At 51.0% G+C, this 15,425-nt stretch overlaps 7 protein-coding genes across 7 annotated transcripts; 4 read left to right on the top strand and 3 right to left on the bottom strand.

Annotated features, from left to right (window-relative positions):
* Window positions 1–265: 265 nt before the first annotated feature.
* Window positions 266–2,235, top strand: BGZ61DRAFT_495124 (uncharacterized protein; the record flags this gene model as incomplete). The annotated part of the gene is made up of 2 exons (XM_046250838.1): window positions 266–706; window positions 757–2,235. 2 exons carry the CDS (start codon window positions 266–268, stop codon window positions 2,233–2,235), a joined length of 1,920 nt encoding a protein of 639 aa, XP_046102836.1.
* Window positions 2,236–3,908: 1,673 nt separating this feature from the next.
* On the top strand, window positions 3,909–5,878 carry BGZ61DRAFT_355514 (nucleotide-diphospho-sugar transferase; the record flags this gene model as incomplete). The annotated part of the gene is made up of 4 exons (XM_046240710.1): window positions 3,909–4,186; window positions 4,259–5,159; window positions 5,212–5,403; window positions 5,456–5,878. The coding sequence occupies 4 exons, from the start codon at window positions 3,909–3,911 to the stop codon at window positions 5,876–5,878; spliced, it is 1,794 nt and encodes a 597-aa protein (XP_046102835.1).
* A 244-nt stretch (window positions 5,879–6,122) lies between these two features.
* BGZ61DRAFT_355801 (uncharacterized protein) lies at window positions 6,123–6,700 on the bottom strand (the record flags this gene model as incomplete). Its single annotated transcript, XM_046240743.1, has 2 exons — window positions 6,123–6,182; window positions 6,281–6,700. 2 exons carry the CDS (start codon window positions 6,698–6,700, stop codon window positions 6,123–6,125), a joined length of 480 nt encoding a protein of 159 aa, XP_046102834.1.
* A 640-nt stretch (window positions 6,701–7,340) lies between these two features.
* BGZ61DRAFT_423017 (uncharacterized protein) lies at window positions 7,341–8,619 on the top strand. The gene is made up of 3 exons (XM_046243546.1): window positions 7,341–7,626; window positions 7,683–8,097; window positions 8,146–8,619. Exons 1-3 carry the CDS (start codon window positions 7,453–7,455, stop codon window positions 8,472–8,474), a joined length of 918 nt encoding a protein of 305 aa, XP_046102833.1. The 5' UTR covers window positions 7,341–7,452; the 3' UTR covers window positions 8,475–8,619.
* A 1,091-nt stretch (window positions 8,620–9,710) lies between these two features.
* On the top strand, window positions 9,711–10,844 carry BGZ61DRAFT_548207 (beta-lactamase-like protein; the record flags this gene model as incomplete). Its single annotated transcript, XM_046255388.1, has 3 exons — window positions 9,711–9,714; window positions 9,858–10,174; window positions 10,230–10,844. 3 exons carry the CDS (start codon window positions 9,711–9,713, stop codon window positions 10,842–10,844), a joined length of 936 nt encoding a protein of 311 aa, XP_046102832.1.
* Window positions 10,845–11,222: 378 nt separating this feature from the next.
* On the bottom strand, window positions 11,223–12,187 carry BGZ61DRAFT_454481 (aflatoxin biosynthesis ketoreductase nor-1). The gene has a single exon (XM_046246233.1). It carries the CDS (start codon window positions 12,055–12,057, stop codon window positions 11,281–11,283), a length of 777 nt encoding a protein of 258 aa, XP_046102831.1. The 5' UTR covers window positions 12,058–12,187; the 3' UTR covers window positions 11,223–11,280.
* A 496-nt stretch (window positions 12,188–12,683) lies between these two features.
* Window positions 12,684–14,680, bottom strand: BGZ61DRAFT_454479 (uncharacterized protein). Its single transcript, XM_046246232.1, has one exon. The coding sequence runs from the start codon at window positions 14,475–14,477 to the stop codon at window positions 13,080–13,082; it is 1,398 nt and encodes a 465-aa protein (XP_046102830.1). The 5' UTR covers window positions 14,478–14,680; the 3' UTR covers window positions 12,684–13,079.
* Between the last annotated feature and the right edge of the window lie 745 nt (window positions 14,681–15,425).

The following is a 15,425-nucleotide window of genomic DNA, read 5'->3' as shown; positions in this document are numbered from 1 at the left end:
GAGTCGGGGAGTCTGAAAAGTGGAGGAGATTTTGGCACAAGCCAGGAACGTTCCCATCCTTATCTAAGTTAGCCTTAGAAATCCGGATGTGGTAGATAAAGGCCTCATGCGGGGTATTCGTGTATCTGAAGCGATGATTGGTTTGTGATGCTGATATGCAGGCTGACTGGGATGACCAGATCACCTGAGCCCCTCAGGATCAGGCTGGAAAAACACCACGGGCAGTTTGAATTCTACCATTACCTCTCCTCTCAAGCAAACGAGGATGAGTGGGGTCGAGTTCATTCTTTCGGCCGTTCTGGCTGTGATACCACTCGCCATAGAAGCCTACGACCATTCCGAGCGCGTCTTTGAAGTCTTTTCGGTGTTCAAACAATACCCTCGCGAAGTGGTCAAACTCGACGCCAAGCTGGGTGCCCAACGGACTATTTTCCGCAACCATGCGATCAACCTCCTTATGACTATTACAAATGACCCTCAAAAGGTTCAGGACCTCATGTGTCAGCCCTCATCAGAAGAAGCCAAGCGAGGGCTGACGTTGAGCACCTTGTATCGCAATCGCGTTGACTCACTCAAGGATTCATTTATGAGCTGCCAGCAAACTTTGGTGCAGATCAAAAACTCATTGAATCTTCTTTACACCGAAGCTCAGGCTTTTCATGGGGATTTGAACCGGAATCAAGGTGGAGGCTCTACGACCACGAGTGTAAGCTACTTGCTCTGCGTCATACTGGGCAACCTGACTCTTTATTCCAGACGCCAACTGTTGCAGAAAGACTGAAGCAAGTTCGCACCCGCTTCAAATTGAGTCTGAACAAGCCTCAAATTGAAAAGGCTATAGGAGAACTTCGGGACTTCAATACAGACTTCTGTTTAATCACCAACCACATTATCAACGCTCTTCAATTGCTCAACACGAAGAGTCAGCAGTCCATTGCTCTACCGAAGTCTACCAAGACTATCAACAGTTTACAAAGATGCCACCAAATTCGCACCGCGTCTTTGAGACTTTATTCTACATTGACAATGCAATGGGCATGTTCATCACATCTTGGTCACATCGCCAATCTTTGTCTAGCACACGGAGAAGACGACACTCCTGTCAACACTAGAGCTACCCAGCATGTCTCCTTCGAAATAGCTATATCGCATGAGCAGGACGTGCCTGAGAACCAGCACCCGATCTGGCTTAAGATCGAACAATACGACGAAGAGCCCCAACCATCAATATCTCTAGATGAAAAGAGCAAAGCAGCCATTGAGGAGCTTACCAATTTACTCGAGTCCAGTACAGAGCCATTTTCTCTGAAAGCTCCGGCTAGCAACTCCAAGCCTCGAAAGAGTGTGAGATTCGACCAGATTCAACAAACCCAACCAACAATACAAAGCATCGCGCCTTGTACCAAAAACACTTTGCAGACGGTTTCTGGGCCAGATAAAGACCTTCACCTGGTCGAGGACTTTTGCCATTATTTCCAACACTTGCAACTGAGTTCCACAGACAGGTTATATCTAGGCTTTCTGAGAGATGCTCACCTTCAACGATTTTACTCATCCCCTATCAGTGTCGCTTCCTGTGGCTCTCATTCTTTGGCAGATATCATCGCCTGGGTCGCCGAGGAACCCGTGCTTAGATGCATACCACGACCGTGCATAATCAGACTTGCGGGCACATTGGCAGACGGAATAATGCAATTCTACTCGACGCCTTGGTTACCGAAATCGGGCTTAGGTGAGAGCGTTAGGTTCTTCGAAGCGTTGGCTGCTCCGAGCGCGGCGATCCAGCTGAAGAGTCCCCATTTCATGGTTAAACTCGAGCGTCCTTCGAAGGGAAAGGAGAGGGCCGTGGTACCGTTGGGGCGCAACAAGGCCATCGAGCCGTCATGCGCTCCATTCTTTGGTGCGAGAAACGACCTACTGTTCAACTTTGGCATACTCCTACTCGAAATAGGTTTTGGACGGCCATGGTCAGTGCTGAAAGGCAACATCTTGAAGACTATTGACGGCGATGAGCCCTCCAACTATGAGATTGCAGAGAAGCTCGCGCAGCTACTGGTGCGCCAGATGGGATTGACGTACCCGAGAGTTATCCGAAAATGCTTGGGATGTGACTTTGGACTGGGAGAGACGGACCTTGATAATGAGGAGCTGCAGCGGAAGTTTTTGGAGGACGTGGTGGGTGAGCTTCAGCAGCTCGGCGCGAAGCTGAATGGCGAGACATCGATCTGTATTTGAAAGAAATGGCGGCGTCTCACAAAGGCCAGGTTTCGCTACCGTACGAAAAGAACTTTCTAGACCGTGGCAATGAGAGTGGGCTATGAATGCGAAGTAGTGCAAGACATTCCACTATCTTCACCCGGAAATAGAAAGAACAATGCCTTTATGCAGAGTGCTAGTCTCGCTTCATCCGTTAGTCGATGGCTGTTGTGGATGTCCCGGAAACAAGCATTCCACGCATCCGTCGATCTGTCCTAAAACTAGGCACGTCTCACCTGCCCTGCCCAGTCGGATGTATCTATCAAGAAGTTGAACTCAGCTACCCCACGCTCGCTCTGTTTCCTCTCCTTGCACATGGGGGCGTTGGGGCGGTGTCACCTGTGAAAACAGCATCGAAAGATCTACATTGATACTCATTACTGGTACATCTGCGAGTTGGCAGGTTGTGGCTTCTGGATGGGCAGGCCTCTTCCACTACTAGGGGGGGGGGGCCTCGGAACCGGCCCCCTTGGACTCGTTCCCTATGAGGAACGAGTGACATGGGGGACGCTTTTGAGTCCCCCTTAATATAAGCTTTCCTCGAATATTCTAGATACAAATAACCGGAATCCCTCAAACTCTAGCTACGATGATGTCCGATCGTTAAGCCCCCGAGAACGACACGAGGCTTATCTCGGTCAAGAAGGGTCTAGAGCTTGAGCTCTTGCAAATTCCAGATCCGCCGATTGACTTAGCTTGCCAGTCCACTTTAATGCCACGAACGGTCTCGATGCGATCCGTTCTTAGCTTCAACCGGGTCCGTCGCTTGGAATGCTTCCTGGAATGCTAACCCAACATTCAGCGATCTTCGCGTCACCATTCAAATTTTGAGCTTTGCCACAGTGTCATTATAATTACTTGAAGTTCATACTTGATCAGTGCCATATGCCTAGCATCTTCCCCTTCTTCATACACCCGTTGCCGCACAGCCATCCTCGGCTGGTCACATCCTCAAAATGGAAAACGAGGCGCCTAGGGAGCAGGTGATTACGGACATTGTCATTCCCGAAAGGCTACTGTGGGCACCCACGAAATCCAAGCGTAATCGCGATTACCGAATCAATGGAGTTGACGCTGCTCCTGCCAAGAAGGGCCCCGTCCAGCAAGCCGTCGATGCACATCTCAATCAAGTCCAACACGGAGAGTACAATAGGACAGTCAACATCGCCATTTCCCGTCCCGAAGTAGGCCCCAACGATGGGGAGGACGGAGTACGTTTTCGGAAGAACAGCCATATTGTAATCGACGACGATGAAGCCCGAGACGACGGGGTACGCTTTCGCAAAAACAGCCAAATTGCCACGGCCAATTTCGAGGAAGCCGAGTGGGCAGCCGAGGAGAAGAAGTGCACCGTCCGCTTCGCCGAGGAGCCGCACTCTCCTGTTACGAACCTGTTCCGCGATCTGAACGCCTACACAATCAGCTCCGAGGGCTCCGGAGCGCCCCAGGACTTTACCGAGAGAGACCCGCATGCACGAAACTCGTGGTTTCCACGGACCTCATGGTTTCCTCGTAGCAAGGCTTCCGCGCGCGATAGCGGCTTCGCTCTGCCGCGTGGTGCCTCGTACAATCCACGCGGGTCCGCCGTTGCCCCCATTGAGCCGCCGCAGGCTACGAGGCGCCATCGAGCGGGAAGTGCAGCGCCTCCTATCATGCAGAGGGTTGGGCGGAGACTGAGCCAGGCCGTTCTCGGGAGCACCCCTTACGAGGTCGATGACAAGGCCACGTTCAGGGGCGGGGAGCTGCATCGAAAGCGATGGGCGCAGCTCCTTTTTGAATACACCTTCTACGTCTTCTTGCTGGCATTTACTTACTTTGTGTTCGTCGGCATTCCCCTCTGGGAAGGTGCAGTGTGGTGGCTATACTGGGCGTTCCAGCACAAGTTCGCCGTGACGGTGGCATTCGTCGTCGTCTTTGGCATTGCGGCATTGTAAGTGCACCGGATTTGAGATTCTCCCCTCATACAAACCCCGATCGAACTTGACTGACTTTATTATCCCAGATACGCCTGCGTCCCGCTGCTCATGCTATTCGAACGCGACCCGACGCCCAACCACAACCCGCATTACGACGCAACCAAGGACTACACCGCGCAAAACACTGCACTCCTCATTCCCTGCTGCAGATCAGCATCCATCATCGGAGCAACTCTCGAAGCAGCCTTGAAGATATTCCCGGCGTCTCACATCTTCGTCGTCGCAAATGGCAATTCCCCAACGCCGCTGGACGACACCGAGGACATCTGTTCGCAGTACGGCGTCACACACCTCTGGTCTCCCATCGGCTCCAAGATTGTCGCGCAGTTCGTCGGTTGCTACGCCGCCAAGGACTTCCAGCACGTCTTGCTCATCGACGATGACTGCACGCTGCCCGCGGATTTCCCCATCGCCGGCGACCGGCTGGTGGGCAAGGTCAAGTCAATCGGATACACCATCAAGAGCGTCGCCGCCGACGGGTCAAAGGGCAACTACTGCCAGCAGGCGCAGGATTTCGAGTACAAGATTTCCGGCATCCACCGTGCTTTTGCGGGCTTCATCGGCAGCGCGACCTTCCCGCACGGCGCCATCTCGCTCTGGGACCGCGAGTTTCTCATTCGCGTGTTCCACGATCACCCCGGCTTCTCCGTGTCTGAGGATTGGTTCTTTGGACATAGCTGTCGTCGTCTCGGTGGTCGCATCGAGATGTGCTCTGCCGTCTTTGTCGCGACTGAAACGCCGCCCGCTGTCTTCTACAACCCTGGTGGTGGCCGTGGTGGTGTCGGCGAGATGACGGTGTTCCAACAGCGATTCTCGAGATGGAATATGTTCTTGATCAGCCGAATCTGGTACAATATGTCCTACATCGTCACCAGCTGGAACCTGGGTTGGTCGGAGCTCGGTACGAAGTTATTTGTCTTCCAGGAGGTAAGCACGTCGTGAATCATCTCACAATCATGAGGCTAACAATCTGGCACAGGTATATGAGACAATCTCATATCTCCTCACTCCATTCGTTCTTCCAATTTCACTCATCGTCCAGCCGGAACTCTGTGGCTGCCTCGTTGCGGGCACGGTTGGCCTATACGTCGTCAATTGCATCATCTTCAACGAACTCCATCTGCGCCTCAAAAAAGAGCGTGTTAGCTACATAGTTCTCATCTTCTATTATGTAAGTAGTTGAGCGTTTCGATCTGATATTCCGTATACTAATCCAGCTCCAGATGCCGTATAAGATTATGCTCACAGCCATCGACGTTGTCAGCTGCTACTGTGCCATCTTCAAACATGCCAGATGCTTTGCCAATCGCCAGCCCAAGGTTATCGAAGACGAGAACACGGTCGAGATTGTTCTCCGTCTTGAAGATGCCACGGACCAGAAAATGCTACAAACGCCAGGTCTTCCATTCCAAGGTCGCAAGATGAGCGTGACAACTGTCATTACCAGGATGAGCGTCTCAGGAAACGACATGAATATCCCGGTCCCGCTACTTACTGGAAGCCAAGCTAGAGCCAAACGTTCCAGTAAGAGCGGTAGGGGGATCAGTGTTCAGTTTGCGGACTTGCCAAAATCTCCCAACGTACCCCAGAATAGGTTTTCAAGACTGTTCGGACCTAAGTCTGTTCTCAAGGTGGAGGATGTTTGATTGCACAGACATCATATGAGAACTACCGTTTCTTTCTTTTGTTTACCTCACGAATACTATTAATAGATATTAGACCGGTATGCAATCAACTTGCTAATTTTAACACTTCGTATGAATACAACAATTATGAATCCCGTTGAACATTTCCCCCATTTGTCCATGTGTGCATGGCATCGTTTAATCAGGACCATACGTAAACGCTGACGTAGGATACATGTCGCCATTTATTGTTACATGGCTCCGATTATATCTCTCCCTCTGTAACAAGCCGGCGGATGGTGTTGATGCTCCCTTCAACAGCTATCTTGGACATCTATCAATCGGGTTGTTAGCACATCGTACGTAATACATCATGTAGGTGTATGATACGGAATGTTTCCACATCGCTGCTCGGCGTCTTACCTTCCAATAATTCTCCTCTATTTTATGAGCCTCTTCACTGTCCTGTGCGATATCTGGATGTCGCCATCCGAAAGAGTACGTCATGAGCAGCTCCCCATCGGGGCCCTTGCTCACAATATTGGCGACGTGGCTTCCATCCTCCTGATGGAAATCGACACGATTCGGCGGGTAATGAATGCAGGTCTCTACGGCTGTATCGACTTCTCGGATGCCAGGCGCAAAGGTGGCTCGTCGCACTACTTTGTAGCCATCTTCGGGACCCTCCTCGGATATCACCTCGCAGGCGGTAATGACAGGGACGAATTCATAAGCGCGGCGAACTTTGCGCTTGAGTCCAGTCCAGACTTGTTCCTGAGTAAGGATGGGCGAAGCGTCTGGTGCATTGATTGGGGAAGTAAAGGCAATGTTGATGACGGCCATTTTGACAAGTGTGTAGGAGGAGGAGTGGAATTAGTGTGTGATAGTGAGAATAGCTTCAATTATTTAGAACTCTGTTATTTTATATATTTTGTATGAACCGCAAGTAGGAGTTGAATCCCCCGTAGTCAGCGAGTATGTAACTCGGGAAACGTATGAACACCGAGTGAATAATCTCGAGTGAATAATCTGGTGTGAATAATCCCGTGGAGGTGGTGGCGTTGATGGGATTTGGCTGTGGAGACCCTTTTTCGCGATGCTCCGACTTCAACCAACCGGGGAAAGCTTCGCGTCCCGAGGCTTGGCGCGACCGCGAGTCGGCTCTGATGAATAAGAATAATGACGTAAGTTTGATGCTGCTCCCAGAACTCGGCAGAAAAAGGCAGCCAATAGAAGATGACGATGGCGATGGCATCTTCTCCGCTCGCGACTTCGGGAGTCTTGGCGTTTTCCTAGCGTCTTTTGGACGAATTTTTAGCGTCTTTTTGGATGCTTCCGTGATCCCCGCCTTTCGGAAGTCTTGGCATTTGCCGCTCGCGTTCCAATCGTCCGCCGAACGCAATTTGTAAGTGTCTTGCGTTAACCGTCATACAAGACTAGAAATAATTTATAAATAAAAGACGACCATGTTTTCGTAGGTTCAATAGATAGTTCCTTCATTCATCACATACATCAACTCTTCAACACAACACTTGAACACACACGCATCACACTGAATCCACCCACTAATCAATCAACACTCCTCCATCGCAATCATGTCCAAGCTCATCACTGTCTTTGGCGCTACCGGCAACCAGGGTGGCTCAGTTATCAAAGCCATTCTCAACGATGCCGTCCTCTCCAAGGAATTCAAGATCCGGGCTATTACCCGAGATGTGAACAAGCCATCGGCCCAGGCACTTGCTGCCAAGGGTATCGAGGTCGTTGCAGTGAGTACAAGCCAATAATCTCGCCGCGGCCGACAAATACTGACCATCGGACTTAGGCCGACATGTCTTCCGCTGATGCACTCGGTCCGGCGGTTAGCGGCGCGCACACCGTCTTCGGGGTCACCAACTTCTGGGAAACCTTTTCTGCGGATACCGAAATCGCTCAAGGAAAAGCTGTCACCGATGCCTCCAAGGCCGCCGGCGTGAAGCATCTCATCTTCTCTTCCCTTCTCAACACCACAGAAATCAGCGGAGGCAAACTCCCCAACATCTCTCATTTCGACTCCAAGGCCAAGGTCGAGGAGTACATCCGCAGCAGTGGTGTCCCGGCCTCTTTTGTTCTGCCTGGCCTGTTCATGTCCAACCTCTTCGAATGGTTCAAGAAGAACGACCAGGGTGGCTACACCATGGCCCTTCCTGTCTCTCCCGAGAAGGCCCAGGTTCCTCTCCTCGATGCGAGCGGAGATACTGGTAAGCCATAATATCAACCAGTGTATTCTAAAATACTAACTTGCATAGGCAAATTTGTGGCTGCTGCAATTCGACACTACCCAAAGTCCCTCGGCCAGAGAATTTATGCGGCTACGGATTACTACTCGCCAGCGCAGATTGCAGCTGACTTCTCCACCGTGATTGGAAAGCCTGCTGTATCAATTCAGATCCCCGACGACGTGTTCAAGTCGTTTTTGCCTCCGCACGCGGCCCAGGAGCTGCTTGAGAACATGAAGCTCCTAGAGGACCCTGGTTACTATGGAGGAGCTGATTTGAAGGAGAGCTTGAGCCTCCTGAGCGAGAAGCCAATCACATGGAAGGAATTTGCCGAGTCGTTTAAGGAGAAGTGGGCTTAGATAGCAGGGCTGCTGGGAAAACTTGAGTTATGTAAGAGAAATAGAGACCTGTTGCTGTTGGGTTACTTTCTATCCTTTAAGGCGTTAATAAGTCTGCTAGAAAAAGAAGAGGAACGCTTTTTCCCTTCTTCAATTGATATGACACCTTTCGTCTCAGCACACTCATTTTACTATAGCTGTCGCAGCAGCTCATGACGACATTTTCATTTCGCTTCTTCTTCTTGAGATTCGGGGGCAATTGATCAATTGCTCTTAGTATCTCTTGTCCTTAGGAGATTGCTTTTCTTCTGCTTTTCCTCATCCCTTATCCCCGCTGGCCCCTACCCTACAGACGGGTGTGGTCTGCACTAAAGAACTCTCCAACCATCAAAATAGGGAACCCTGCGATGACATTTGAGCGAACAGGTACTTGCGGAAAAAAGTCTAGTAAGGGATTGAGCAAATGAAGATAGTTGGTCAAGGCAGCACTTGCATCCCTCCCTGCCAGAGTTTAAATTTAAATTGTATGTCGCGTTTGAAACTAGTAATCCTTCTCCTTCTGGTGGCTCACGGATATGCCACTGGGCTTTCAGCGTCGGCCCGAGCTGGGGGCGCACACAGGATGGAACAGCGGCACACGACCCTTGATGCATTTTGCACTCGAACAAGGTCATGGGGGAAGTATTTGTGGTGTAAAATAAGGTCTAATAGACTGTTTGGCCGTTGCAGAGCTTCAAATGCTCAAATGTCTACATCGTAATTATGACTGTTAATTCTCGATGGTCACTGCTGGTGCGACAGAAAAACACCAAATTTGCCATGCTTCAACTCCAGTTCAAGATATACTGTAGAAACGTCATCTATCTCTAAGCCAAGCCACGCCAGTTACATGATGGCTAAATCAAACTTAGATTTCAGTCATCTCTTGGTCATTCGTTCAGCCATGAAAAGAAGAGTGCCTGTGGGATGACAGCTGCGTGAGGGATGCGCTAGTGGGCCACGGTGGGATAGAGTGGGATGGCCGAGTGGGATGGCCTTGTTGAATGGCAGCGGGATCATCGGGCGGTGTTTTCGAGGCGCCTAGCCCAATTTCACTGAAACTCTGGTAATGAGCGCTCATCGTATAGCCCCATTGTAGAATAAGCAGCAGAATGCCGAGGTCTTGGTAAGAATAAGATTACCTACTATTGGAGGCAGTGATCGGTAATCTGGAAGTCTCATGGCATTGACTTCTACATATAAAGTCACATTATTGCCATGTGTCCAGGATCTTGCCTTTCGCAGCAACCTACACGCAAGCACCGCAGCCAAAGCACACAAGTCTAAACAATCGTTTTAAACCCGCCTTCACCATGAAGTTGAACATCTTTGTCACCCTCGGGGCCGCCTTTGCTACCGTGGCAGCGCGTCCATCTTACAATAAGGCTCTCTGCGTTGAGACTTTTATCAGCTCCGGCCCATCGCTCGACATGGTGTCATCCTTGATCATTGGTTCCGAAGCAGCCGTGATTATCGACCTACCACTGGGCATTCCCCAGGCCGAGGCCCTCGCTAATTGGATATCTAAGACCACGGATAAGCCGCTCGTGGCTGCTTTTTCTACACATTCCCACCCCGACCACTACTTAGGTAGCACCGCGTTTCTCGCTCGCTTCCCGGATACCAAGTACTACGCCAGCTCTGAGGCTGTGACACTTATCAAGAACGAAGCACCGATAAAGGTACGCCATTGGAGCTTCCAAGACTCGCTACATCTCCTTGCTAACTTTATTCAAGGCCAAATTCTGGAGAGGCATACTCGGAGATGACGTCGTGGTAGAGAATGTCACTATTCCTACTTCTTATGACTTTTCCTTCTTCACCTTGCCGGGGGACGAGAGCACTCCCATTCACCTCGTGAGCCCTCTTGTTGGCGACACCATCGATGAGACCATGTTCTGGATTCCCTCAATCTCTACGTTGATTGCCGGCGACGCGGTTTACAGCCACACCATGCATCTCTGGCTTGCGGATCTTCTGTCGCCTTCCCTGACGGAGGCTTGGCTGTCCACCCTGGAGTTCATTCAGTCTCTCAAGCCCCAGAAAATCATCCCCGGCCACTCCCTCACCAAGAAGTTTGGATCTCACATCGATCTGGAACATACCCAAAAGTACGTCACGTACTTTAAGAACAAGATCGAGGCCAAGGGAGAGGATTTCTTCACCCCTCAGCAGATATACAAGAAGATCAATTCTGCCTTCCCCAACCTCCTCTCAAAGACATCCCAGACGTCGGCCACTTTGCTCAATATCACCAGCGAACAATTCGGCCGTAGCGGACAACGCCAGCTTCACTACGTCGACCTAGCTTCTTTCAACAATGCCACTGCGCTGGAGGGTTGGAGGCTTTGATTGCATCGGGGTGGAACGGCGCTGGGTGGCAGAGGCTTGAGATTTTAGCTGCGGGACCACAAATCGGCGACAGCCCCACATGGAGCAAATAAATGTACTATGGATGTATTTGGGCGTTGAAAAGAAGAATAAATAGAATCGTAGCTCACATACTTGGAGTTATAGAATATTACATCAAATACGATAAGCATTTTAGTACGAGAAAAATCGGTTGTTGTGTTTTGGCATGATCCACCTGGAATCATCTCTAGGATTCCCCCGACCCTGGTAGGCAGGCTGGCGGCTTTTCGGAAGGCGACCGACCGCCTGGGAGCAAAGCATTGTGCAATTCACATAATTGAGAATGCGTGTGAAGTAAAATGTAAAAAATAAAGTCATGACTACATAGGTTCAATACATTCTAGAATACGAATTCCCTCTAGACCTGCCCACCGGCTTACCACGGAAGGGGCTTGCCGTCGTAGTTTTGGAACGTACCACTGACCGATCTGTCGGCCGTGATGAGTCTCTCAACGATGCCAGCGGCACTCTCCTCGACCGTAATGGCACCCTTAGTCTTGGGGTCCACTCCCGCCTTTTCGAACATGATGTTGGCCATGTCGGTCAGGACCAAGCCCGGGTGCAGGATCAAGCTGGTCAACCAAGGCTCCTCAAAGTGGACCCGTTGCATGAACCAGTTGAGAGCAGCCTTACTTCCTCCGTACGGGCTGGCGGTGGGAGGGGCCTCGGCGAACAGCCCGACGACCATCTGCATTCCGTTGAGGCTCCCAATCATAGTCGAGATAGAGATGAAGCGAGGGTTCTTGGCAGCCTTGAGCAGTGGCGCAGTGGCCTGGAGGAGAACCACGGGCCCGACGGCGTTGACGGCCAGGTGCTCGGTGATGACACTGGGAGAGCCTTGGAGCACGGTACCGCCGGAATGGGCAATGCCTGCGTTCGCAACGACAACGTCCAGAGACTGGATGCCGTGTTCTTTTCGTAGGGTCTCCACTGCGGCCGCAGGGTCGGACTCCACACTCGAGTCCAGCTTGACAGTGATAAGGCGAGAATCGGCGGCCTTGGGGAGGTTGGCCAGTGCGATGGAAGATTCTTTGGAAGTATCACGGACGGCGGCAATGACAGTGGTGGAGGGCTTCAGGAGGAGAGCCGTCACGATGCCCTGGCCAATGCCACGGTTGGCTCCGGTGACCAGAATAGTCTGGGGTGAGCTCATGATGAATGATGTGGAGATTTATTTCTGGACGGTTGTTGATGCTGAGTGGATTGAAGGATGAGTGGCTGTTGATAACGACGAGATTGAAAGTCGAGGGAAGATTCTCTTCTTTATAGGGTCACGGCATGCCATTCGAACTACATGTTTTCTACAATGCACATGGCCTCCGAATGCAGCTTACAAACGTGCACGCGCATTGCTATGGACAGATTTACGTGGTGTTGCCGGATGATACTAGTCATACTCCGCACTCTAGAGGTGTGCGGCGTCCGTTGACCTGCATGACGGCATCGATAACGGCCAAGTGTCCACTTGCAGTTGATGGCGGAATTTTTGATAATCAGACGGCGACGGAGTTAGTATGGAATCACAGCTCTGGGCTCATTTGGGTTTGGGTTGGATCGGAGCCCCTGTGGCGACGTTGGTCCGAAGCCGATTGTTCCCGATGACAAATGTGAGGCTTTTGTGCTAAATATTTATATAAAAACTCCGAGCAGGCCTAATTCTGCACCGAGAGAAGCTAAGTTAGTCGATGGGGCCGGCTCTGTGCTTTGCGGCGCTTAGATCGTAGCAAAAAGACCCATGCAAATTAGAGTGGGCAATCGGATGATTCTCTGGTTATAACTGGTCAAACCCCTGTCTCTGCCTTGATTTATCTTGGAATACAGGTTATTTAAAGACCGGGAGCGATGCTTCTGGAATTTGACCATCTTACTATTCGCACACAACGACGCTCATTCACACACCTTCGAACAGGTCAAGGTTTCTAGAAAACGTGGGTAATCATCCCCTGGATGAACAAGAAGAAGCATGTGATGCGAGGACTTTGGCGCCTTTGCCATCATTCTTCATGGCCACTGCCTCCTAAAACTTAGCAAGGAACCCTGGCAGCTTGAACCCCCCCTCCCGCTGCCGCTGAATTTCGGCCATTGCATCCGCAAGTTCCTCCTCGGAGGGCATGTTCACAACCATCAGGTAGAGGACATTCTGTATCTTCGTTAGCGTTTGTTGGCATGGATCCATCATTTTGGATATCTCACCTTCTTCAGTGCCTTCTTCATCACCGCACTAAGACTTGGGAGCCCCAAGAGGCCGCCTTGACCCCGGTCATTCACCACTTCCCTCCTTGCACCAAACCTACTCTGCTCCTCGCCTTTGGTAGATGCAGCACGTCGAAGCGTATCTGACCCGAGAAAACCTCCTTGTTGAGACCTGTCAAAGCCACCTAATTGATGGCTTGACATCGATGGGGGATTAATATACCCCCCGGTGATGAGTGATCGGAATGATCCACTGCTAGCAGGGTGGTTCGGATCTGCGTACCGAGACGTGAAAGTTGGCTGAGGACCTTGGGCCAGGACACTGTCGGGATGTTTGCCGGCGAATTTGGCCTGTGCCCTCTTGTCGTAATACTCATCGATGTACTGCTTAGCTCCAGACTTCTCTTTCTTCCCTGTGGTTTCATCCCATTGCTGGTCATCCAAATTATCAAGACCTGGAAACACGAGTGGCGCAGCCTCTGGAAATTCTATTTCGCCGCTCGAAGAGCGGAGCTTCTGCTTGTACTTCTGCAAGCCAGAAGGGTTGAGTGTTGAGGTGATGGTCGACGACAGTTGTGCTTGGTCGATTGCGTTTCCCTCTGCCGAGTCGGGATTGTACGTCATGATGAGGCAATAGAGGCCGCGGGGGCGAAAGAAGTCAGCGTTGGCCTTGTCCAAGAAGGAATTGGTCCTGGTCCTGGTTTGCACGTCCTCTGCAATCATCACCGAGGCCTGGATAGCAATACCGACAATCATGGGTAGATGCGGGATGAAAGTCAGCCCCATGGCTGCCAGATTGATCGCAGCAAACCATGGGGATGCTTGACTGGACTTGTGGAATGTTTCGAGGAAATCAAGGAACATGTCCTGAGAGATGGTGGCACTGTCGAGGATAGGTGCATAGGCGCGAATGAAGCCGCGCTGTCGACTCTTGGGCCTCCTTTGGGGCAAGATGACGGGCATAGATAATTTTGGTATGCTCTTGACATCGAGTGGCGGAGGATATCGACGGGCGAGTGAATCGTTCAAGTCATCTACCCGGAGCCGGGCTAGATGTTCATCGAGCTGAACAGCCTGGTCTTTTTCGAGTGAACGGGGGGGTAGGAGCTGGTCCTGGGTCTCATCTAGCCTCCATTGGGACTCTTCATCCCGAGTATGTGAGATACCATTGCCAGGAATACCTCCCTCCAGTGGATGGAAACCGTCGTTTAATGTTGCTGACTCGGTTTCCGAAGCGGATTTACTTGGAGTGCTTGCGTCTTTGGGAGACGCTTTTCGCCGCGCCTGGTAGGACGAAATGCTCTCAGAAGCTAGGCCAATTCCTCCGGCGATACCTTTGACGATAAATCGCTTGAGTGGATCGAGGCCTTCATTGGACATGTTGAAGGATGCGGTTGGCGGTATGACGAGAGAAAGAGATGTTGGGCAGGAAAATTTGGAGGCTTGTGCGTGTGAGTGTTTGATGTCTGTCTGAATGAGCAAAACATGTTGATTACGGGGAATGATGGGACAATATATATGTCAACCGTCGTCTAATGAACCCCATGAGGAGGAGAATATACGGCGCTGTAGGCATCATTTCGGCGTCCTTGTGGTTTCGATGAACGAGAACGAGAACGACGCTGTCAGCTACTTACGGCGTGCACAGCCAGTAAATTGCAGGACTAGGGGGGCCTCAAAACAGGACCCCCTTGCACTCGTTCCAGAGAACAATACGCACGGGGGGACGCTTTTGGGTCTCCCTAGTACAAGGTAAGTTAAGCTTACAAGCAGGATCGCCCTTAAGCGAGAACGACGGGTGGAGACAACATGCTTGTTTGCGTTAGTCCACGTCTGCGAGGCTGGTGCGGATATAACGGCACTGGATGATGCTGCATAAACCCGCACCTCAATTCATAACCCTTTCGTGAGCCACCACCACTTTCCAAGAGTAAATGTAGAGAAGTATGTGCATTCTTTCTTCACGATTTACGTTTGGCCTTGAGACGATTGGTGCGTGAGAGACAGAACGTGTTTGGTAGCTATTTGGAGCCAACATTGTGGCAGACGCCCGTCTCTTCTTCGCCCATTTCCACGTTCAGCACCCGGAGTAGGTGAAGCCATAGATGTCCAACTTGGGCATAATCTAACCCATTTGAAGGAAATTAGTTAAGATGGCGGTGGCAGTGCTCGCTTATGTAGCAGTGAAACATTATTGACGCCTAATGCACGCCCAATCCTATCTTCCTCTTCTCACTTGCTCGCCCAGCACTCCCTTGCATGCCCAGCAATGTGGCGCACACCATGATTGATCCAGGAAAAAGCACAGCCAGACCAACATCAGAGTTT

The sequence above is a fragment of the Ilyonectria robusta genome (genome assembly GCF_021365365.1).
Source record: "Ilyonectria robusta strain PMI_751 chromosome Unknown BGZ61scaffold_13, whole genome shotgun sequence".
In the NCBI taxonomy this organism is placed as follows: domain Eukaryota; kingdom Fungi; phylum Ascomycota; class Sordariomycetes; order Hypocreales; family Nectriaceae; genus Ilyonectria; species Ilyonectria robusta.
The sequence above is the reverse complement of the archived record's forward strand: the minus strand, read 5'-3'. Positions and strand labels throughout refer to the sequence as shown.